Source organism: Salmo trutta, chromosome 18 (genome assembly GCF_901001165.1).
Source record: "Salmo trutta chromosome 18, fSalTru1.1, whole genome shotgun sequence".
Classification (NCBI taxonomy): Eukaryota; Metazoa; Chordata; class Actinopteri; order Salmoniformes; family Salmonidae; genus Salmo; species Salmo trutta.
Window position 1 is genome coordinate 42519495 of NC_042974.1, and position 25441 is coordinate 42544935.

The 25441-nt window shown below is 42.0% G+C and overlaps 1 protein-coding gene across 2 annotated transcripts in view; it reads left to right on the forward strand.

Annotated features, from left to right (window-relative positions):
• Positions 1 to 25441, forward strand: part of LOC115153324 (equilibrative nucleoside transporter 1) — a 64196-nt gene that overhangs the window by 28225 nt on the left and 10530 nt on the right. The window contains exons 2-6 of one of the 2 annotated variants that reach the window (XM_029698648.1): positions 8574 to 8708; positions 18108 to 18188; positions 18315 to 18396; positions 18745 to 18926; positions 24849 to 24988. In XM_029698648.1, coding sequence (XP_029554508.1) covers positions 18160 to 18188; positions 18315 to 18396; positions 18745 to 18926; positions 24849 to 24988 — 433 coding nt within the window. In that variant the 5' untranslated portion in view covers positions 8574 to 8708; positions 18108 to 18159. The remainder of the gene's footprint in view (positions 1 to 8573; positions 8709 to 18107; positions 18189 to 18314; positions 18397 to 18744; positions 18927 to 24848; positions 24989 to 25441) is intronic. The other variant, XM_029698646.1, reaches the window with a different exon arrangement.

A 25441-nucleotide genomic window follows, 5' to 3' on the forward strand; every position in this document is an offset into this window, starting at 1 on the left:
TTGATCGCCTGCTGATTTTGTACGTTTACTTATTTCCCTCATTAAAATGCAAATCAATTTATAACATTTTTGACATGCGTTTTTCTGGATTTTTTTGTTGTTATTCTGTCTCTCACTGTTCAAATAAACCTACCATTAAAATTATAGACTGATCATTTCTTTGTCAGTGGGCAAACGTACAAAATCAGCAGGGGATCAAATACATTTTTCCCTCACTGTACCTAAGACTCGAGGCTGTAATTGCTGCCAAAGGTGCTTCTACAAAGTACTGAGTAAAGGGTCTGAATACTTATGTAAATGTCAAATTAAATCAAATCTAATGTATTTATATAGCCCTTCTTACATCAGCTGATATCTCAAAGTGCTGTACAGAAACACAGCCTAAAACCCCAAACAGCAAGCAATTCAGGTGTAGAAGCACGGTGGCTAGGAAAATCTCCCTAGAAAGGCCAAAACCTAGGAAGAAACCTAGAGAGGAACCAGGCTATGAGGGGTGGCCAGTCCTCTTCTGGCTGTGCCGGGTGGAGATTATAACAGCACATGGTCAAGATGTTCAAATGTTCATAAATGACCAGCATGGTCAAATAATAATAATCATAGTAGTTGTCGAGGATGCAACAAGTCAGCAACTCAAGAGTAAGTGTCAGTTGGCTTTTTCATAGCCGATCTTTGAGAGTATCTCTACCGCTCCTGCTGTCTCTAGAGAGTTGAAAACAGCAGGTCTGGGACAGGTAGCACGTCTGGTGAACAGGTCAGGGTTCCAGCAGGTCTGGGACAGCAGGTCTGGGACAGGTAGCATGTCCGGTGAACAGGTCAGGGTTCCATAGCCGCAGGCAGAACAGTTGTAACTGGAGCAGCAGCACGGCCAGGTGGACTGGGGACAGCAAGGAGTCATCATGCCAGGTAGTCCTGAGGCATGGTCCTAGGGCTCAGGTCCTCCGAGAGAGAGAAAGAAAGAAAGAAAGAGAGAAAGAGAGAATTAGAGAGAGCATATTTAAATTCACACAGGACACCGGATAAGACAAGAGAAATACTCCAGATGTAACAAACTGACCCTAGCCCCCCGACACATGAACTACTGCAGCATAAATACTGGAGGCTGAGACAGAAGGGGTCAGGAGACACTGTGGCCCCATTGATGAAACCCCCGGACAAGGCCAAACAGGCAGGATATAACCCCACCCACTTTGCCAAAGCACAGCCCCCACACCACTGGAGGGATATCTCCAACCACCAACCTACCATCCTGAGAAAAGTCTGAGTATAGCCCTCAAAGATCTCCGCCACGGCACAACCCAAGGGGGGGGCGCCAACCCAGACAGGAAGACCACGTCAGTGACTCAACCCACTCAAGTGACGCACTCCTCCTAGGGACGGCATGGAAGAACACCAGTAAGCCAGTGACTCAGCCCCTGTAATAGGGTTAGAGGCAGAGAATCCCAGTGGAGAGAGGGGAACCGGCCAGGCAGAGACAGCAAGGGCGGTTCGTTGCTCCAGCCTTTCCGTTCACCTTCACACACAGTGACAAAAGCATGGATTTAATTTTTCTGCATCATTTTTGGACAGAAAGTTTCTGATTTTTGCAATGTTACGTAGATGGAAAAAAGCTGTCCTTGAAACAGTCTTGATATGTTCTTCAAAAGAGAGATCAAGGTCCAGAGTAACGCCGAGGTCCTTCACAGTTTTATTTGAGACGACTGTACCATCCAGATTAATTGTCAGATTCAACAGAAGATCTCTTTGTTTCTTGGGACCTAGAACAAGCATCTCTGTTTTATCCGAGTTTAAAAGTAGAAAGTTTTCAGCCATCCACTTCCTTATGTCTGAAACACAGGCTTCTAGCGAGGGCAATTTAGGGGCTTCACCATGTTTCATTGAAATGTACAGCTGTGTGTCATCCAGGGGCAGAAATCCCGGGGGGGACGGGGGGGACACGACCCCCCCATCCTGGGAAAAATATGATTTGTCCCCCCCAATATATCACTGAAACATAACTATGTAATTTAAATAATATTAATAATACGCAATGAAAGCAATTGTGCTGATTATAGACACTTAATAGCGAGTTTTTAAGTTTCAAAAGATTGCGACCCCCCCCTTTGCCTCACAATGGTTTGATCCACTGGCAGTTCCTTAGTTGGCAAGGTAACAGAGGAGTCGTGTCTACTGTCTGAAAGGCACTCAATGAACATAACTGACGTGAGGTTAATCCTGTCAATCGCGCACACACACTAGCTGAATATGCAGAGCTAGCGCGCAAATATTAACTATTAACCTAGCTAGTACCTATTCCATTTATGTGGCCTCGTCAAAGATGGAATCTTTGCTATCGTCAATTTATTCCAAGATCAGCATGCAGATGATGTAAATTAGTGCTTCAAAGTCCCTGTGATAAGGTTAGCGATAAATTGAAGTCCAAACTGAACAGAACTACACTCTCTTCTACCATTGTCTTAAATATATTTAATGGTCTCGGTACAAAAGCTAAATTGTCGCAAGGGAACTTTTTTAATTTATTTTATTTCACCTTTATTTAACCCGGGTAGCAAACACCACTGAAACGGAATTGGTGCTCGCTAGCTTTGCAAATTCAGCTATTGTTGGATGCCAGCCAATATGAAACAAACTATTAAAATTACAAAAGGTTGCAGCATATGTTGTGTAAATGGTGAACTCATACAGCTGTCAACTCTTGTCATTTTAATCCGTTTCACATTTGCTAGCTACCTTTTAGATCGAAGCCCAAATAGAATGATAAAAGATAAGATGATAGAAGCCCATCTCCTACTGTAAATAACCTACACACTGTGTGTGTGTGTGTAGCCAGCCAGCCAGGTAGAAAAATGGCAGAAAAATAAAAGACGGACATCAGAGTATTTTTCAGTACACCAAAACGCAAAGTAAGAACCCTAGTAGCCTAATATCTCAAAGACTAGTTGATAAAATGTTCATAAGAAAGAAATGAAATTCTAATGGAAATGTTTCACAATGATGTCATTAGGCAGAGCAGGCAACAGATGGCACACAGACAGCAGAGTTGGGGACAGATATGCAGGGACAGACTGGCAGAGACAGGGAGTCTCAGGTAAGTTTGTTGAGTCTTTGTTTGGCAACATTATGAAAGGTTCTCCATTTTTTTTACTTGTAAAATAGGAACATAATTGGAAAATGCCATGGATGTCCCCACTCTCAACTTAAACTGGTGACTGAACTAAGATTTGTTAAAGGCAATGGTATTGCTGTTGTGATTAGTTGTGTAGTTTAGGGTACCGGTAGTTAGGAGTACGGCAAACACCTTATTTCTTTGGTTCCTCAATATACATTTACCATATTACAATGTAGGCTATGTGTTACAGCACTACTTTTGGTGTCCCCCTCAGGAATTGCTCTTGAGAAAATGTCATGTAATTGTCCCCTCCAAAGTTGATATCAGATTTTCGCCCCTGGTGTCATCCGCATAGCAGTGAAATGTAACATTATGTTTTCGAATGACATCCCCAAGAGGTAAAATATATAGTGAAAACAATAGTGGTCCTAAAACGGAACCTTGAGGAACACCGAAATGTACAGTTGATTTGTCAGAGGACAAACCATTCACAGAGACAAACATATCTTTCTGACAGATAAGATCTAAACCAGGCCAGAACTTGTCCATGTAGACCAATTTGGGTTTCCAATCTCTGCAAAAGAATGTGGTGATCGATGGTATCAAAAGCAGCACTAAGATCTAGGAGCACGAGGTCAGATGCAGAGCCTCGGTCTGACGTCATTAAAAGGTAATTTACCACCTTCACAAGTGCAGTCTCAGTGCTATGATGGGGTTTAAAACCAGACTGAAGCGTTTCGTATACATTGTTTGTCTTTAGGAAGGCAGTGAGTTGCTGCTTAACAGCTTTTTCTAAAATTTTTGAGAGGAATGGAAGATTCGATATAGGCCGATAGTTTTTTATAATTTCTGGGTCAAGATTTGGCTTTTTCAAGAGAGGCTTTATTACAGACACTTTTAGTGAGTTTGGTACACATCCGGTGGATAGAGAGCCGTTTATTATGTTTAACATAGGAGGGCCAAGCACAAGAAGCAGCTCTTTCAGTAGTTTAGTTGGAATAGGGTCCAGTATGCAGCTTGAAGGTTTAGAGGCCATGATTATTTTCATCATTGTGTCAAGAGATATAGTACTAAAACACTTTAGTGTCTCCCTTGATCCTAGGTCCTGGCAGAGTTGTGCAGACTCAGGACAACGGAGCTTTGGAGGAATACGCAGATTTAAAGAGGAGTCCATAATTTGCTTTCTAATGACCATGATCTTTTCCTCAAAGAAGTTCATGAATTCATTACTGCTGAAGTGAAAGCCATCCTCTCTTGAGGAATGCTGCTTTTTAGTTAGCTTTGCGACAGTCTCAAAAATAAATTTCGGATTGTTCTTATTTTCCTCAATTAAGTTGGAAAAATAGGATGATCGAGCAGCAGTGAGGGCTCTTCGATACTGCACGGTACTGTCTTTCCAAGCTAGTCGGAAGACTTCCAGTTTGGTGTGGTGCCATTTCCGTTCCAATTTTCTGGAAGCTTGCTTCAGAGCTCGTGTATTTTCTGTATACCAGGGAGCAAGTTTCTTATGACAAATATTTTTAGTTTTTAAGGGTGCAACTGCATCTAGGGTTTTTGTGATCGTTTTTTATATTTAATACATTTGCAAAAATGTCTAAAATTCTGTTTTTGCTTTGTCATTATGGGATATTGTGTGTAGATTCATGAGGTAAAAAACTATTTTATCAATTTTAGAATAAGGCTGTAACGTAACAAAATGTGGAAAAAGTTAAGGGGTCTGAATACTCCGAATGCATTGAATGTCACTTAATTTCATGGTCTCGTGATCGACTGACACAAATGTACAGTTGAAGTCAGAAGTTTACATACACTTTGGTTGGAGTCATTAAAACTCGTTTTTCAACCACTCCACAAATTTCTTGTTAACAAACTATAGTTTTGGCAAGTCGGTTAGGACATCTACTTTGTGCGTGACACAAATCATTTTTACAACAATTGTTTACAGACAGATTATTTCAATTATAATTCACTGTATCACAATTCCAGTGGGTCAGAAGTTTACATGCACTACGTTGACTGTGCCTTTAAACAGCTTGGAAAATTGCCTGAAAATTATGTCATGGCTTTAGAAGCTTCTGATAGGCTAATTAACATCATTTGAGTCAATTGGAGGTGTACCTGTAGATGTATTTCAAGGCCTACCTTCAAACTCAGTGCCTCTTGGGAAAATCAAAAAAAATCAGCCAAGACCTCAGAAAATGAATTGTAGACCTCCACAAGTCAAGTGCAAATCAATCCCAGAACAACAGCAAAGGACCTTGTGAAGATGCTGGAGGAAACAGGTACAGAAATATCTATATCCACAGTAAAACAAGTCTTATATCGACATAACCCGAAAGGCCGCTCAACAGGGAAGAAGCCGCTGCTCCAAAACCGCCATAAAAAAAGCCAGACTACGGTTTGCAACTGCACATGGGGACAAAGATCGTACTTTTTGGAGAAATGTCCTCTGGTCTGTTGAAACCAAAATAGAACTGTTTGGCCATAATGACCATAGTTATGTTTGTAGGAAAAGGGGGGATGCTTTCAAGGCGAAGAACACCATCCCAACCGTGAAGCACGGGGGTGTTAGCATCATGTTTTGGGGGTGCTTTGCTGCAGGAGGGACTGGTGAACGTCACAAAATAGATGGCGTCATGAGGAAGGAAAATGATGTGGCTATATTGAAGCAAAATCTCAAGACCTCAGTCAGGAAGTTAAATCTTGGTCGCAAATGGGTCTTCCAAATGGACAATGACCCCAAGCATACTTCCAAAGTTGTGGCAAAATGGCTTAAGGACAACAAAGTCAAGGTATTGGAGTGGCCATCACAAAGCTCTGACCTCAATCCTATATAACATTTGTGGGCAGAACTGAAAAAGCATGTGCGAGCAAGGTCTACAAATCTGACTCAGTTACACCAGCTCTGTCAGGAAGAATGGGCCAAAATTCACCCAACTTATTGTGGGAAGCTTGTGGAAGGCTACCCAAAAGGTTTGACCCAAGTAAAATAATTTAAAGGCAATGCTACCAAATACTATTTGAGTGTATGTAAACTTCTGACCCACTGGGAATGTGATGAAAGAAATAAAAGCTGAAATAAATCACTCTACTATTATTCTGACATTTCACATTCTTAAAATAAGATGATCCTAACTGACCTAAGACAGGGAATTTTTACTAGGATTAAAATGTCAGGAATTGTGAAAAGCTGAGTTTATATGTATTTGGCTAAGGTGTATGTAAACTTCCGACTTCAACTGTATGTGGTGCTGCCAATAAACTCAATCAGACAGGAAATGTAGAATTTGTGACACACACAAACCCAACATAGTAATACGCATCTACCCAAGTCCACGCGATACTTGCTGCAACTGGAGAAAACATTTACAACAAACATTTTTTAATGTAATGGAGGTAATTGTCACGCTCGTCGTAAAGATTGGACCAAGGTGCAGCGTGGTAGGCGAACAGTTTACTTTTAATTAAAAATGAACACTGACAAAACAACAAAATACAAACCGAACGTAAGGTTCTGCAGGCTACACAACTATACAAAAACAAGATCCCACAAACTAAGGTGGGAAAAAGGCTGCCTAAGTATGATCCCCAATCAGAGACAACGATAGACAGCTGCCTCTGATTGGGAACCATACCCGGCAAACAAAGAAATAGAAAACTAGAATGCCCACCCAAATCACACCCTGACCTAACCAAAAGAGAAATAAAAAGGCTCTCTAAGGTCAGGGCGTGACAGTAATGTTATTGGACATACCCTACACCAGGGGTACTCAATATTATTGTAATTTATTGGCGTAGTAACAAACCCCACCTCACAACCCATGTGATGAGGTCACTCCATGTAGTTTTGTTGTAAACTGTCCCAATGGGAGGTCTCTCATCATTCATTCCTTGTTCAACTCGTTTGATTGCTGGATAATGGCCAATGATTAAACATCATCCACTATCAAGACATAAAATGGAGTGATTTAGTTAGTGTAGATCCTGTGCATGCTCAGTCAAGCTTGTATTATGGCAGTTCAACGCTCTCAGGTTTTTGTCGAGGACTCCATCGAAGCAGATGGTTTCACATATGCCATTTGTGATTGTGCCTTTCTTATTTGGATAAAGAGGAATGATAACAAGTCTGTTTGTTCAACCACAAATACTTTTGCTCGCTCTCTAGCATAAACATAGATGTGGACATAGTGAATAAATCAGCAGGGCTGTTGGTCCTCACCAAGGGTTTCACTGACCTCGACATCTCCCCAATGTGATGAAGCCTGATTTCAATTAGAACAGCTTACTTGAGCTTACTCATTTTACACATACTTCGGGGGCCGCTCATATGATAGCCTACAGGTTAACTATGTGGTGCCAAATGGACAACAGCACTATTCTTCTCATGTTCATTCAACAGTAGCCTAACCCTAAAAAAAAGACGGCATTTAGACCTACCTTAAAGGGCAACTTTACCAACTAATTTTCATTATCTACAGGACAACACCAGTGTCTACATATGAGAAAGTGGCGCATTACTAGGTTTTGTAGTAAGAAATATAAAGTTAGAAAGTTCTACCTGATGACATCATCAAAAGTAAAAATAAAAAGAATTGTGATTTTCAACTTCATAAAATTCACGGTGACATGGGGAGCAAGAAAATACCCTCCCTCTGGCTAGAAACTGCAGATTTAGAAAATCACAGTATTTCTAACTTTTTAATCCTACACTATGGTGTCAAAGAGAAGCATTTTTTAGGACCTTTCTTCTTTTTAACTACAGATCATAAAAACGCCCGTTTTCACATATGTAGAACCTGGTATTGTGTGGCTCAGTTGGTAGAGCATGGTGTTTGCAACGCCAGGGTTATGGGTTCGATTCCCACGTGGGACCAGTACGAAAGTATGAAATGTATGCATTCATGTATGTATGCATTCACTACTGTAAGTCACTCTGGATAAGAGCATCTGCTAAATGACTGAAAAGTGGGAGAATTGTAAATGAAGTCCATTGCTTTACATTTTAGTCATTTAGCAGACGTTCTTAACCAGAACAACTAGGGTTAAGCGCTTCGCTCAAGGGCACATTCAGATATTTCACCTAGCCGACTCTGGGATTTGAACCTGCAACCTTTTGGTTACTAGCCGCTCTTAACCACTAACTTTAGGCTACCTGCTGCCCATTCATCTGTCTTTCAGGGTGAATCTCTCAGTGACTGCATTGTAGAAGTCTTCTTTATTACTTTTAAGTTTGAAATGTCTGTGTCAATTGAGATAATTTTGTGCAGTTTTAAAGCAAATTTCCTGTAATTCTACACATTTAGCCATGTCTTGTGCGTTCATGTGATATGAGTGACTCACACTTTACAACTAAATCAATGACCTAAAACACGTTAGCTGACATGGGCTAGTTATAAATAGCACTCTTAGGTCTGCAATGACTGACACGACGAGAGGAAAACCTGACTGAGTTCCTTTTTAAAAAAAGTTTGGGAACCACTCTGCCATCAATCAGCGCTGCTGCATGTCTTGAGTTGGGGGGATGCATGTGCGGCTCCTCACTACATCCTGCATTTTGACCGGGTTGAGGACAGACTACTGCTACTCTTCTTCTCGCGCTAAGGTACTGTTCCAGTAGAAATAGCATTGAACTGTTTAACTTTTTGTTGAGAACTACTTATACATTCATAGCTCAGTTGTAGAATAGTTTACAAATGAGTAAAATATTGCCGTAAATTGTATAGCGTCAGATTAGGCTACAATTTATGATTGCACATTGTTTACGAATGAGTGATGGTAATTGTTAGCTGAAACATTCTCCTACAGTGTCATTTTGTTCGGGTTTTCATACCTTTTTCTGCGACTTGGTGCTGACAAACGTTTATGGTTTGTTGGAGGAAACTCTGTCGTGATTTGGAATTAAATTTAGTGCCAATTTTTACACACCGAAAGTGTCATTGCGCTAAATAGTATGCAGCATCGTCTGGATATATATGTAACAAAAGTTCAACATTCACCTTCTGCTACCATTTCTGTCAAGGCGTCTATCAACGAATGCAACGCAAACGCAGCGTTTCATTGGAAATGAATGTAATTCTGGTGTACCAAAATGCAAATAGGTAGTCGGTGTGTTCGAAGCGTTAAGCGCGGTAAGGAACGTTAATGTGACAAGAACAAGGCAATGGGGACTGTTGGTTCATGTGTCTGGCTAAACACCCGACCCATCTGTTAGCTAATTCAGCAAGCCAGCTGTCCAGTTATTGTTGTGCATTGTTTACAATTGTTGTGAGTTTTTCTTCTTTCTAAGGCTTCGAACACACCGACATTGTCCTTGCATTTTGGTACACCAGAATTACATTCATTTCAAATGAAATGCCTCAGTGCGTTCGGTGTGGTGCATACCTTGGATTTATCGAATGTATGCGTCAAACTGTATGCGTAGATGACTTGACAGACATGGTAGCAGAAAGTGAATGTTGAACTTTCGTTGCATACATATCCAGATGATGCTGCGTACTACTTTGCGCAAAGACACTAGGTGTGTTCAAAGCAATAGGCCTAGTAGCGTATTAGTTGGCTAGCTTGTGCTATCCATTAATTTCCGACTTGTCAGTTGGCTAACTAGCCAATGCTGAAACTTGTCAGCATGTCGTTTGATATACTTAAGCAATAAGTCACAAGGGGGTGTGGCATATGGCCAATATACCACGGCTAAGGGCAGTTCTTAAGGACGTGTACTGGCCATATACCACAAACCCCCAAAGTGCCTTATTGCTATTATAAACTTGTTAGTAATGTAATTGGAGCAGTAAAAATAAATGTTATACCAGTGGTATACAGTCTGATATACCATGTCTGTCAGCCAATCAGCATTCAGGGCTCGAACCACCCAGTTTATAATTGTGTATCGAGCATGCAAAACATTACTTTAAATGATTCCCAGAAGAGTTGTCTATAGACCATAGCCAAGTCTTCTATAGCAGCGTTTCCCAAACTCGGTCATCATTCCCCCCGTGCATGTTTTGGTTCATGCTCTAACACTACACAGCTGATTTCAAATAACCAACTCATCAACCTTTGATTGTTTGAGTCGGCTGTCTAATGCTAAGGCATAAACCGAAACGTGCCCCCAGGACCAAGTTTGGGGAAACCCTGTTCTAATAGCATGGCTAACTATAGAAGCATGGTTAGCCCAGTGGTTCCTCGCTTGTCGTTGTGCATGCTGTCGTTCACATGTGTCAGTGCTATTTCTGTGTCATCTTGACAGTCCTGGCTGTGGAGCATGAGAATGGCTTCTTTGTTGTAGCAAGAACCGCCAATGAACAGCTGATGAACTGCAGCTGAGTGAGTGAGGGAGAACAGACAGCAACAGCGTTTCACTCCTGTGTGAAATGGCCACACAGTTCATTTTTATTTAAACATTTAGCTAAATGCATAGTAGCTAATGTCCATCTTCAGAGAGTTGGAGTAGCTTTGTTCAATTAGTATTTTTTTTTTTAGGGGCAGGAAATAATTGGTAGCAATAAGGGAGGGTAATTGATAACAATGCCATAGGTGACCCTGGCATTCCTTTTCTGTGAGCAGCTTTTCTTTTCAGTTCTCCCGTCTGTAGCCAAAGGAAAGGACATCTGCTTTGGTTTGGCACCACCACTGCTCCCCTGCCTTCCACTCTTCAGGGGTAACTGCCACCAACCCTTGAAGTGTATAATAAACTAGTAGGTTTAATATGTTGGCAGTTTAGGTAATATACAAAGGATACATTTTTTCAAAAGGGATTGCGCTTAAATAATGCATTTTTGAATGGTTATGAGCTGTTAAACGTTGAGTATCCTCCAGGTATACAAATATTGCCATCAGGTTTCCCATCAGTCCTAAATGCTTATGAAAATAAAGTTGGATTTGAAGAGCTTCAGTACAGTAATGGCTTGTGTGTCCATAGTCCAGGTGGGAAAGAACACTGATACTATCACATGCTTCTGAATTATCTGCACAAAGCTGAATTTAACTGCACTATACACACATGCCAACTTTTAGTATTCCCTTTTTCTCACTGGCTTTCTAATAACATGTTCTCTGTTCTCTCAGCCAAAGGCCAAAGACTTGGGTTCATCTCCACGCCTTTGTCTGTCAAAGTATCTAACACTTCCAACTGTGTTACCTAGGCCTGCTGTGCTGATTAAATGCTATTTCAGTCATGTGGAAATGATGAACTGAATGTATTTTGCCCAGGCTTTTATTTCCAAAGTACCCCATCCGAAGCAGGAGAGAAACTAGCAATGGGGACTTTACTGAGAACTCGCCATCAATAGGATTTTTATGTTCACACCACTCCTAGCCAACTGTCATAATAAAGGGGCTCTATGTTGGGATGTTTGGAGGTGCTGGGTGACTGGCTGTGTGTTGGTTGCATGAGCAACCCACAGACACGCCACAGTACCGTATGTACCAGTCTCCTATTACAGGCCCAGCCGTGGCTGTTATAAACCATCCCTCAGGCTGTTCCAAGAACCCACATTGTTTTTGACATGGTGATCCACCCCATGTCAGATTCAGCAACCAGATCCCTGGAAAGGGAGAAGGAAATAGATTTTGGATGATAAATGTGAGTGTCCGCCTTTGGCTGTTTAAACAGGATTGTAAAGGATTGAAGTACATGCGTGCAGAGTGTGTTGGTGAGCAGGAGTGTGTCCTGTCACCAAGGTTGGGTAGTGGGGTGAAGGCGGGCTGGGTAGTAGGGTGAAGGCGGGTTGGGTAGTTGGGTGAAGGCGGGTTGGGTAGTGGGGGGAAGGCGGGTTGGGTAGTGGGGGGAAGGCGGGTTGGGTAGTGGGGTGAAGGCAGGGGAAGCTCTGATAGTTCCACCAGATTTATCCCCTGAGCGGAACTGCTCGCAAACTGCCCAGATATCAGAGGGATGACTTGCACCATGTGGAAAAACATTGATACTGTTGCTACTCCTTTTTTATCCAATGGGGGGGGATTATTTAATATTCTTTATGAAGGGGTATCTGTTGCTACTTAGCTGGAATGTTTTGCTAATTTTGGATAGGACAATTTTTCTTAGGAGTAGTATTGATTATTTTTTTTCCCCCTTAAAGAGATTAACCGGGAAACTTTTGTATGCTTTCTAGGCAGTAGTTCTGAAAGTAGCGCTCACGAGCCAAAAGTGGTACCTGAATGATGTGCACCACGTCATTGCTCTCTGGCTCTGCTGTGTGTGCATCTTGCTAGAGATGCTCAGGAACTTCTGTGCAAGTCTTTTAAAATCTTGATGAAGTTATGACAGTCTCATGGTGATAAGAGTAAAACTATATGAACTTCTGGGAAATGGTGAAGAGTGCGGTTGTTTTCATCTTGTCATATGACCCATCCACTATAGCCAGAGAACACGGTTTGGGAATGGAAGTCAGAGCTATTCCAGTACAATGCCCTCATGTCCACCTCAATTTGGATTTGGTGGCGTAATCAAGATCATATAGACCCCATTCTATGCTAACGTAAAGGGTGAGCCCTGCACTACTTCAAAATGCTTTCTTACTACTGTCTGATCTTTTGGGAATGATGGTAATGGGACGGCTTTAGATTTATATGGTGACTACAAGGGCAAAGCAACTTCTAATCACAACAGTTGTCAGTCAGTATTTTCCTTAGGGCCAGAAGTACTTATGATTGGCTTATGTGTTTTACAACTTGACATAAGGGTATAATGTTGGTCATAAAGCCCAATTTCCACTACAATAGTAATGTTGTCCACCAGCCGGCTCGCTCTCTGTCGAACCATCTGGTTTCACAGAGCCTCAGAATGGAACTTGACTGGAAGTCTATGGCAGGAGCGAACGAAACAACCGCTGGTTTTAATTGGCTGATATCAGTCCATCACCATCTTGCATATCCCTTAGAACCTCCCCTACATTGTGGACGTCAATGACCGAGCAGCGCAAGTGATTTTAAACAAGGTAGTGAGTACAAAAAAATCAGAAAGTACGCATCTTAGAAATCATTTTCACATATAAACTTTAAATGCCCAAACTCAGAATCAATTGGGGAAAAAGTAATATGGTCAATGTGATTGAACATTTATTTTTAATGTTGATTTTCATAGCATGCTTGCTCCTCTCCCGCCTCCTTTCAAGTCCCATTTTGTTGTACAGTGTTACCGGGCTCTATGCGCCAGCAATTACATTACTGCAATGAAGTGTCGTTGGCTCAGGACAAAGTGGATTTTTGTGTTGTGGCTCGGAGTTGATCAGGCACGGGGACAGGCTTCGGTCCAGAGGGGCACGCCAGCCAGCTGGCACTCTTTTGATAACTTGTTCAACCGAGTGAGACACAATGAACAGGAGCTGGGTACAACCAATCGGATTCCTGCTTTAACCATGTGACAGTCTCAGTTGGTCTTATTAGATTGAATGCACAGAGATCCTGTGAGATCCCGCGGCTCATTGTCGTGCCATTCATCCGCTGCCATCATCTCGTGTTTCAGCATGATAATGCACGGCCCCATGTCGCAAGGATCTGTATACATTCCTGGAAGCTGAAAATGTCCTAGTTCGTCCATGGCCTGCATACTCACCAGACATTTCAACATGATGGCACTGACAGAGATGGTCGCCTCGCTTCAGGTCCTTAGGAAACTATGCAGTTTTTTTAATGTGTTATTTCTAACATTGTTAGCCCAGAAAATATCAAGTGTTATTACATACAGCCGGGAAGAACTATTGGATATAAAAGCGATGTCAACTTACCATCATTATGACCAGGAATACGTCTTTCCTGAAGCGGATCCTTTGTTCGGACCTCCACCCTGGACATGCGATCTTATCCCAGAGGCCGACCCAAAACAACGCAGTCGCCGCATGAGAGGCAGACGGAGCGGCCTACTGGTCAGACTCAGAAGGCGAGCACACCATCCACCGCTCCCGAGCATACTACTCGCCAAAGTCCAATCTCTAGATAACAAGGTGGACGAAATTAGGGCACGAGTTGCCTTCCAGAGAGACATCATAGATTGTAACATTCTCTGTTTCACAGAAACATAGTTCACTTGGGATACGTTGTCGGAGTTGGTACAGCCACCTGGTTTCTTCATGCATCACGCCAACAGAAACAAACATCTCTCTGGTAAGATGAAGGGTGCGGGTGTATGCCTTATCATTAACGACTCATGGTGTAATCACAACATACAGGAACTCAAGTCCTTTTGTTCACCCGATCTAGAATTCCTTACAATCAAATGCCAACCGCATTATCTTCCAAGAGAATTCTCTTTTTGATTATAGTCACAGCCGTGGATATCCCTCCCCCCAAGCAGATACCTCGTCGGCCCTGAAAGAACTTCACTGGACTCTATGTAAACTGGAAACCATACATCCTGAGGCTGCATTTATTGTAGCTGGGGATTTTAACAAGGCTAACCTGAGAACACGACTTCCTAAATTCTATCAGCATATCAAATGCGCGACACGGGCTGGTAGCATTCTGGACCATTGCTACTCTAACTTCTGCATACAAAGCCCCCCCCCCCCCCCCCCTGCCTTCGTCAAATCTGACCATGACTACATTTTGTTGCTCCCAGCCTACAGACAAACTAAAACAGGAAACGCCCATGCTCAGGTCTGTCCAACGCTGGTCTGACCAATCGGATTCCACGCTTCAAGATTGCTTCGATCGCGTGGACGGGGATATGTTCCGGATAGCCTCAGACAACATTGATGTATACGCTGACTCTGTGAGCGAGTTTATTAGCAAGTGCATCGGAGACAATACAGTGCCACTGACACAGCCCGCTACCAATGCCTGTGGGCTCCCCTTCTCCGTGGCCAACGTGAGGAAAACATTTAAACGTGTTAACCCTCGCAAAGCTGCCAGCCCAGACGGTATCCCTAGCCGTGTCCTCAGAGCATGCGCAGACCAGCTGGCTGGTGTGTTTACCGGACATATTCAATCAATCCCTATCCCAGTCTGCTGTCCCCACATGCTTCAAGATGGCCACCATTGTTCCTGTACCCAAGAAAGCAAAGGTAACTGAACTAAATGACTATCACCCCGTTGCACTTACTTCTGTCATCATGAAGTGCTTTGAGAGAATAGTCAAGGATCATATCACCTCCACCCTACCTGATACCGTAGACCCAATCTAATTTGCTTACCGCCCTAATAGGTCCACTGACGATGCAATCGCCATCACACTGCACACTGCCCTATCCCATCTGGACAAAAGAAATACCTATGTAAGAATGCTGTTCATTGACTACAGCTCAGAATTTAACACCAAGCAGATACCTCAACTGCACCGCCCTCAACCGCAAGGCTCTCCAGGGGGTAGTGCGGTCTGCACAACGGATCACCGGGCGCAAACTACCTGCCCTCCAGGACACGCCTACAGCACCCGATGTCACAGGAAGGCCAAAAAGATCAAGGACAACAACCACCCAAGCCACTGCCTGTTCACCCCGCTGTCATCCATAAGGCGAGGTCAGTACAGGTGCATCAAAGCTGGGACCGAAAGACTGGAAAAACAGCTTCTATCTCAAGGCCGTCAGACTGTTAAATAGCCATCACTCACATAGAGGCTGCTGCCAACATACAGACTCAAATCTCTGGCCACTTTAATAAATGGACTTAAAGGTATCACTAGTCACTTTTTAATGTTTACATATCCTGCATTACTCATCTCATATGTGTATACTGTTCTATACCATCTACTGCATCTTGCCTATGCCGCACGGCCATCTCTCATCCATATATTTATATGTATATATATTCTCATCCCTTACATTTGTGTGTCTAAGGTAGTTGTTGTGAATTTGTTAGACATTACTGCATTGTCGGAATTAGAAGCACAAGCATTTTGCTACACTCGCATTAACATCTGCTAACCATGTGTATGCGACCAATAAAATTTGATTTGACCCATTGAGGATGCTTGAGGTGCTCTGGAGCGATGTGTACGACAGCGTGTTCCAGTTCCCGCCACTATCCAGCAACTTCGCACAGCCAATGAAGAGGAGTGGGACAACATTCCACAGACCACAATCAACAACCTGATCAACTGTATGTGAAGGAGATGTGTCACTCTGCATGAGGCAAATGGTGGTCACACCAGATACTGACTGTTTTTCTAATCAACGCCCCTACCTTTTTTTGTAAGGTATCTGTATTCCCAAGTCATGTGAAATCCATAGATTAGGGCCTAATGAAATCATTTAAATTGACTGAATTTGATGTGAACTGTAACTCAGTAAAGTCTTTGAACTTGTTGCATTTGAACAAAAATAGTGTTTTGTAGGCCAGACATTCGTAAGAAGACTGATTTTTCAGGATGTCTTATGGTCTTACAAACACCGCTGCAGCTCTGCCACCTTTCACAACAAGTGGGGATAGCTAACCTCAGTGGATGTGGTGGATTGAGATGCAGACCATGCAAAAAAACAAAAAAAAAACATCTCTAGCTTAAACAGATGGATGTCTTTATTTTGCTAATTCAATTTTGACTCTAGGGGTTAAGCAAAAATAATGGAAAAATCTAGGGTGCACCGCTGTACCGTTCACAACCTTAGAGACAACATTCTGAGAACCAAGCACACGATGAGAATCCAGTTGGTAACATAATTAAACGCAGCAGCAGAGCCATTAGTGTTTGTCTTCTTCAATGGTCCCTAACAATACGTATGCTCACATGTATAGCTTACATTACACACAGTCCACACTATTAGTGGATTGTGGGTTCCCATGTGATCCCAGTGACACATTCTAAAATGCTGCCCAGTGTAGAACACTCACAATGAGCTGCATTCAATACTCTTAACCAATACATTCCCTCATGACATCTCCATTATCTATTAGGCACATTTTCATCTAAAGAGGCTTAGTCTGTTCCTTAAAGATATCCATAACTTATGGCAATGCTTATGAGATGCATTGTGAGATAGCCTAAACCTGTTTGGGATGCTTGGAGTTCTGCACAGCCATCTGTGTGTACAGTGAACTTAGACTTTTTGTTTAAGAGGGACTCAAAGACGTCATAGAAGTATCTGTGTGTAGATGTCTTTTCTCAAAGAGTGGTTGACGAGTTGCTATGGGAGGAGTTAGGATGGGTGGGGCCAGTGAGATTATTGGGATAGGAAGGATGTTTGGATGTTATTTGGAGACCACCTCTTAACCAGGTTTTTCTTCAATGTATAAAATGAAATTCTGTTCCTAATCCCCCCTTTAAGAAAATAAAATATTGAATTTAGCCTAACCCTGTACTTCTCTAACCAAGTGTAATTCAAAAGAAATGTTTCTCAGAAGAAAATGGTGCTGATTACAGTACACTGAATCTGTGGCTGGCTTGTATGATACATTTGAGTTATGTGCATATTTGGCTACAATGTTTTGGTTTGTTGATGACAGTATTGTGCTTGATAAGGTTTTGAAGGTCGTCTTCTGGCTTTTTGTGTCATTATGAAATGCAGGAGCTGCATAGGATACTTTGTGGTTTGGTATAATGGCAGTTATAACCACTGGTATTTCTATTGTTGCCTACATATGCTGCTTATCTTAAATTAAGACAATTTTCCTGGTAAGCAAGAACTTGGTTTATATTTTGGTTACAAATGTAGTAGGTAGAAAATGGAAATAGATGTTTGTCTGAGATGTCATATTGGTGACATGCGCTTCTGTCTATTTGGTCATTAAACAACAAAAAAGTAGCCTAACCATAAATGGATATTTGAGATCAAATACCTGCTGAATCTGTAGGGTTTTCCTTAGTATCACTTAGACAGGAGATTGGATTGTAACTGGCTAGTGTTGAACCTGTGGAATGAAATGTAAATCAATTATTGGAGATACGATGTGGAAAAGTTATGAACGTATAACAATGTTGCATTTTGTTAGATTTGATTTAAATATAGATCATCAGGGGGAAAAACAGGTCGATTTCATTCTCCTGAACTTTATCCCGTTTTGCTTGAATATCGTTGCTTTATGAAGGGGCCTCTAAAAATGCTAGGCTAACTTATGAAAATGTCTCGGTTTTCAGAATCCGTGCCACATTTTGACTAAAGAGTTGGTTCCTGCAGTACTTGAGGAAAATGACGGCCGTCAACGCTCCACGGGACAAGTGAGTGCATTGACTTAGAACCTTTTGCTTCTGCCTGCAATCATTCAATGCTATGTGGATATGTATTTTATGGATACAACTGGTATACATATACTAACATTACTGATGTACATTTGTTTTTGTCAGGTATAATGCAGTGTGGATCATTTTTTTCATCCTTGGCTTGGGAACCCTCCTGCCATGGAATTTCTTCATGACTGCAACCATGGTAACTGTCCTTCATTCTCCTACAACTGCTTGGTTATGATAACCATGAGAAATCAGACTTGGAGCTGTAGTCTAGTAGAACAATATGCTGTTAAGGCACACAGACTGAGTTCCTATGTCTTTAAAGGGGTAATACAACTGGTCTTAAATAATACACCTACTCTAACCAAAGGGAGCTTCTGGAGCTGCCTCGAGGGGGGACATGTTTGTAAACAGCTAGAAACCCCTGGTTCATCGCAGGGGGAGTTCAAACTTTTGGCAATATCCTTAATCCCTGCCCTGGCCCTGGACAACAGGCTAGCGTTATGAAAACCCCAAGTCTCTCCTTTACCCTGTTGCTTCTCTTTAGTACTTCACCAACCGACTGAAGGACCCGGCCGTTGAGGGCTCAGCTATTCTGACAGCCAACGCCACTGTGGTGGAGGGAGACACGAGGAGCGTCCTGGAGTCCAAGTTCAACAACGTGATGACCCTGTGTGCCATGGTGCCTCTGCTCATCTTCACCTGCCTCAACTCCTTCATCCACCAGAGGTATAGTTAGAACTAATGGTCACTATAACCTACTGTAACCTCTAGGAAACCCAGGACTCACTTCAAACCACACCTCATTCCTCTTAAAAGTACCTTGAATTGATACCCCACTCTTATCCTCAATCCCTGCCTGTTTACATGTCCCCTTATCCTCACTCAATGCATTTTCCTCACAGTCCCCTAAACAACCATAGTTCTCACCCTAACCATGAATGGTGTCTCATGTAAACCTAACTTATGTCTGCTAATCAAGGTTTTTTTCTGCATGAAAAGTCTTGTGTGGGCCACCAAAGTATTTTTCCCGGCCGCCTATGTCCAAACAGTATCATTTTTGGGATGTATAAGGTTTTCAGTGTTATCTTAAAATCACTAAAACCAGATATAGTATGTGGAAAATATAATGGACCTATATACAGTACCAGTCAAAAGTTTGGACACACCTACTCTTTCAAGGGTTTTTCTTTATTTGACTATTTTCTACATTGTAGAATAATAGTGATGACATCAAAACTATGAAATAACACATGGAATCATGAAGTAACCAAAAAAGTGTTAAACAAATCAAAATATATTTGAGATTCTTCAAATTAGCCACCGTTTGCTTTGATGACAGCTTTGCACACTCTTGGCATTCTCTCAACCAGCTTCACCTGGAATGCTTTTCCAACAGTCTTGAAGGAGTTCCCACATATTCTGAGCACTTGTTGGCTGCTTTTCCTTCAGTCTGTGGTCCAACTCATCCCAAACCATCTCAATTGGGTTGAGGTCGGGTGATTGTGGATTCCAGGTCATCTGATGCATCACTCAATCACTCTCCTTCTTGGTCAAATAGCCCTTACACAGCATGGAGGTGTGTTGGGTCATTGTCTTGTGGAAAAACAAATGATAGTCCCATTAAGTGCAAACCAGATGGGTTGGCGTATAGCTGCAGAATGCTGTGGTAGCCATGCTGGTTAACCTGTTATGGCTAGGGGGTAGTATTTTCACGGCCGGATAAAAAACGTACCCGATTTAATCTGATTATTACTCCTGCCCAGAAACTAGAATATGCATATAATTATTGGCTTTGAAAACACCCTAAAGTGTCTAAAACTGTTTGAATGGTGTCTGTGAGTATAACAGAACTCATATGGCAGGCAAAAACCTGAGAAGATTCCAAACAGGAAGTACCCTCTCTGACCATTCCTTGGGCTTCTTGGCTCTGTTTATTGAACATTTAGGATCTTTGCTGTAACGTGACACTTCCTACGGCTCCCATAGGCTCTCAGAACCCGGGAAAAAGCTGAATGATGTAATTCCAGCCGTTGGCTGAAAAACTTTAGCGCGTTTGGATGGTGGTCGATCAGAGGGCCATCAGACTGAGGCTCGTGCATGAGGGGATCCCATGTTTTTACTTTCTCTCTCTTTGAACGTAAACACGCTTTCCCGGTCGGAATATTATCGCTTTTTTACGAGAAAAATGGCATAAAAATTGATTTGAAACAGCGGTTGACATGCTTCGAAGTACGGTAATGGAATATTTAGATTTTTTTTGTCACGAAACGCGTCGGGCGCGTAACCCTTATTTACCCTTTCGGATAGTGTCTTGAACGCACGAACAAAACGCCGCTATTTGGATATAACTATCGATTATTTGGGACCAAACCAACATTTTGTTATTGAAGTAGAAGTCCTGGGAGTGCATTCTGACGAAGAACAGCAAAGGTAATAACATTTTTCTTATAGTAAATCTGACTTTGGTGAGTGCTAAACTTGGTGGGTGTGTAAATAGCTAGCCCTGTGATGGCGGGCTATCAACTTAGAATATTGCAAAATGTGCTTTCACCGAAAAGCTATTTTAAAATCGGACATAGCGAGTGCATAGAGGAGTTCTGTATCTATAATTCTTAAAATAATTATGTTTTTTGTGAACGTTTATCGTGAGTAATTTAGTAAATTCACCGGAAGTTTGCGGGGGGTATGCTAGTAATGAACGTCACATGCTAATGTAAAAAGCTGTTTTTTGATATAAATATGAACTTGATTGAACAAAACATGCATGTATTGTATAACATAATGTCCTAGGGGTGTCATCTGATGAAGATCATCAAAGGTTAGTGCTGCATTTAGCTGTGGTTTGGATTTATGTGACATTATATGCTAGCTTGAAAAATGGGTGTCTGATTATTTCTGGCTGGGTACTCTGCTGACATAATCTAATGTTTTGCTTTCGTTGTAAAGCCTTTTTGAAATCGGACAGTGTGGTTAGATAAAGGAGAGTCTTGTCTTTAAAATGGTGTAAAATAGTAATATGTTTGAAAAATGTACGTTTTTGTATTTTTGAGGAATTTGTAATTCGCGCCACGCCCATCATTGGCTATTGGAGCAGGTGTTCCGCTAGCGGAACGTCTAGATGTAAGAGGTAGTATGCCTCAAATTCTAAATGAATCAGTGTCATCAGCAAAGCACCATCACTCCTCCATGCTTCACGGTGGGAACCACACATGCAGGGATCATCTGTTCACCTACTCTGTGTCTCACAAAGACATGGCGGTTGGTACCAAAAATCACAGATTTCCATCAGTTTAATGTCCATTGCCCGTGTTTTTTGGCCCAAGCAAGTCTCTTCTGCTTATTGGTGTCCTTTTAGTAGTGGTTTCTTTGCAGCAATTCGATCGTGAAGGCTTGAATCATGCAGTCTCCTCTGAAATGTTGATGTGTCTGTTACTTGAACTCTGAAGCATTTATCTGCAATTTCTGAGGCTGGTAACTCTAATGAACGTTTCCTCTGCAGTAGAGGTAACTCTGGGTCTTCCTTCCATGTGGCGGTCCTCATGAGAGCCAATTTTCATCATAGTGCTTGATGGTTTTTGCGACTGCACTTGAAGAAACTTTCAAAGTTCTTGAAATGTTACAGATTGACTGACCTTCATGTCTTAAAGTAATGGATGTTTCTCTTTACTTATTTGAGCTGTTGTTGCCATAATATGGACTTAGCCCTATTTGATAAGACCATCTTCTGTATACCACCCCTACCTTGTCACAACACAACGAATTGGCTCAAACACATGAAGAAGGAAAGAAATTCCACAAATGTACTTTTAATAAGGCACACCTGTTAATTGAAATGCATTGCAGGTGAATACCTCATGAAGCTGGTTGAGAGAATGCCAAGAGTGTGCAAAGCTGTCATCAAGGCAAAGGGAGGCTACTTTGAAGAATCTCAAATTTAAATATATTTGGATATAAAACTTTTGGTTACTACATGATTCTATATGGGTTATTTCATAGTTTTGATGTCTTCACTATTATTATACAATGTAGAAAATAGTAAAAATAAAGAAAAACCCTGGAATGACTAGGTGTCTGAACTTTTGGCTGGTACTGTTTTTATCATCACTCCTGTATTCCAGTGTCACGTTGTGTTAGCTAATCTAAGTTTATCATTTTAAAAGGCTAATTGATCATTAGAAAACCCTTTTGCAATTATGTTAGCACAGTTGAAAACTGGCCTTCTTTGGACTAGTTGAGTATCTGGAGCATCAGCATTTGTGGGTTCGATTACAGGCTCAAAATGGCAAGAAACAAATAACTTTCCCCCGAAACTCGTCAGTCTATTCTTGTTCTGAGAAATGAAGGCTATTCCATGCGAGAAATGGCCAAGAAACTGAAGATCTGGTACAACGCTGTGTACTACTCCCTTCACAGAACAGAGCAAACTGTCTCTAACAAGAATAGAAAGCGGAGTGGGAGGCCCGGTGCACAACTGAGCAAGAGGACAAGTACATTAGTGTCTGGTTTGAGAAACAGACGCCTCACAGGTCCTCAACTGGCAGCTTCCTTAAATAGTACCCGCAAAACACCAGTCTCAACGTCAACAGTGAAGAGGCGACTCCAGGATGCTGGCCTTCTAGGCAGAGTTGCAAAGAAAAAGCCATATCTCAGACTGGCCAATAAAAATAAAAGATTAAGATGGGCAAAAGAACAGACACTAGATAGAGGAAGATTAGAAAAAAAGTGTTATAGACAGACAAATCTAAGTTTGAGGTTTTCTATATCACAAAGAAGAATATTCGTAAGATGCTGGAGGTGTGCTTGAAGCCATCTGTCAAGCATGGTGGAGGCAATGTGATGGTCCGGGGGTGCTTTGGTGGTGGTAAAGTGGGAGATATGTATAGGGTAAAAGGATCTTGAAGATGGAAGGCTATCACTCCATTTTGCCATGCCATACCCTGTGGACGCCGCTTAATTGGAGCCAATTTCCTCCGACAATAGGACAATGACCCAAAACACAGCTCCAAACTATGCAAGAACTATTTAGAGAAGAAGCAGTCAGCTGGAATTCAGTCTATTGTGGAGTGGCCAGCACAGTCACTGGGTCTCAACCCTATTGAGCTGTTGTGGGAGCAGCTTGACCGTATGGTACGTAAGAAATGCCAATCCAACTTGTGGGAGGTGCTTCAGGAAGCATGGGGTAAAATCTCTGAAGATTACCTCAACAAATTGACAACTAGAATGCCAAAGGTCTGCAAGGCTGTAATTGCTGCAAATGGAGGATTCTTTGACAAAAGCAAAGTTTGACAATAATGAGCAAGGTAGAACAAACATTAGCAATATAGGAAAAACAAACGAGTAGTTTAAAAAACCTTAACAGTTGAGCAAAGCTTAGTGTAAAAGAAATGATGCATGCATCCATCCTCCTTGCTGCGACTCAAAAGACAAATCATACCAATTTAAAATATTTTGTCAGAAGCATGAAGACAAGTTGAAGTTATGAGTGTTTCCCAAATTCGCTGTTCTAATAGTGTTTATTGTCCTAAAGTTGCAGTTTTCAAATGGAAGCAATTGTGAAAGTCAGTCTATAGGCGATTCTCCATCAGCTTTATTTTGAATTACAAATTTTGTCAAACAATATCACAGATTGAGCAAACAATATCAAGATGGGGAAAAGTCTAAAGAGAAGTTACAGCTGAGCAAAGCTTATGAAACGGTGTACAGTAGACCTATTTCCATAGCCTATTATTAGCAACGTATAGAACCTACAGGCAATGTATAAAAGCCTAGGTCTAAAAAGAGAGGAAGATTAGGCAAAAATGCAAATCACTGAATAATTATAAAGTTCTTGGGACAGCAGAGTTGCATGCTCTGCAACTGGGGCCTTCATGATGCTTTCTGGCGCGTCGGACAAACGCACCACATGCACACACACTGATTTTGTGCCACAGCTCCAACAAGCTCATGCTAGCGGTCCTTTTTTAACTGTCTTGTTTTTTTATTCATATTTTTTTGAGGTTGGGGGTTTGCCAATAGGGGGCGCCAACCCTAGCCCCATGGCAAGATGTGTAGAATTGCAGAAAATGTGCTTTTAAACGGCATCATTTTGTCACTGCGGCCAACAGAAGGGCCTCAAAATGTTGGGTCTGCGACTGCAACATTGGCCATGCCGCTCCACGCCCACCACCTAATCCCCATTTTGATCCAGAAAAAGACCTGTAATCCTCACCCCTCCCTCTCATTTCAACCCGGAATAAAGTATAGTTTTGACAATATCGCAATATTATTTTTGCGCTAGTTGGCTGTGCCTGCACCAAAACTCCACTATTTTTCCTTCATAGCTTGTTCTCCATCTTTTTAAATAGGGAGCCAATTTATTTTCAGCACTTATTTCCATGACTGATCAAAACTTGTTTTCTCATGGCTCTTTCTTGTCCCTCTGCAGCAGACATATGGTGAGCAATATGTTTGGAACATTGAATAGCAATAAAATCAGTATCGAATCACAATACATATCGTATTGTGTGGTCCCTGGGGATTCCCTGGGTGGTCCCTGGGGATTCCCAGCCCTAGTCATCCATCGGTGACCCCCACTTCTGTCTAAATAGTCATAGGAATGTCATCTGTTTTTATCCTCCTTTCTCACTCTTCCCCTCACCTCTCCCCCAGGATTCCTCAGAATTGGCGTATCGCTGGCTGCCTGTCTGTGATCCTGGTGGTGTTTCTGTTGACGGCGGTGCTGGTCAAAGTGGACATGGGCCCTCTCCCCTTCTTCTCTCTCACCATCATCAAAATCATCTGCATCAATTGTAAGTGGGCCCCAACCTACCTCATACCTAACACACCAAGCTCACACACTTCATTCATTCACCACTCACACCATCTGCTACGGAGTTGGCTTGTTTAAAATGGGATGTAAAACAGGATACGCTCACCCCCATTTTGCTCTCCTGTTGGTTTGATCCTGATGCCTGATGAGGAGCAGCTTCTCCAACGGTTTAGGTTCCACCAGAGGAGAGGACTGGGTGACCCAATTGGAACGCTTTGATGTTGATATGCGCACCCCCCCCTGTGAAGACTGTGTATACTAGGAAGGGGGGTGAATGAAATAATGTTTTATGTAAAACAACCCTTGTGATGTTCTCATTTGTTTTTGCTTTATGTCTCTGTGATGTGCCAACCCTACCTCTCTTGTTCTTCCTCTTTTGAGTATATCATGACCTTTTCTTCGAATGTCTTCCAATAAAGTGTTTTCCCTCTCT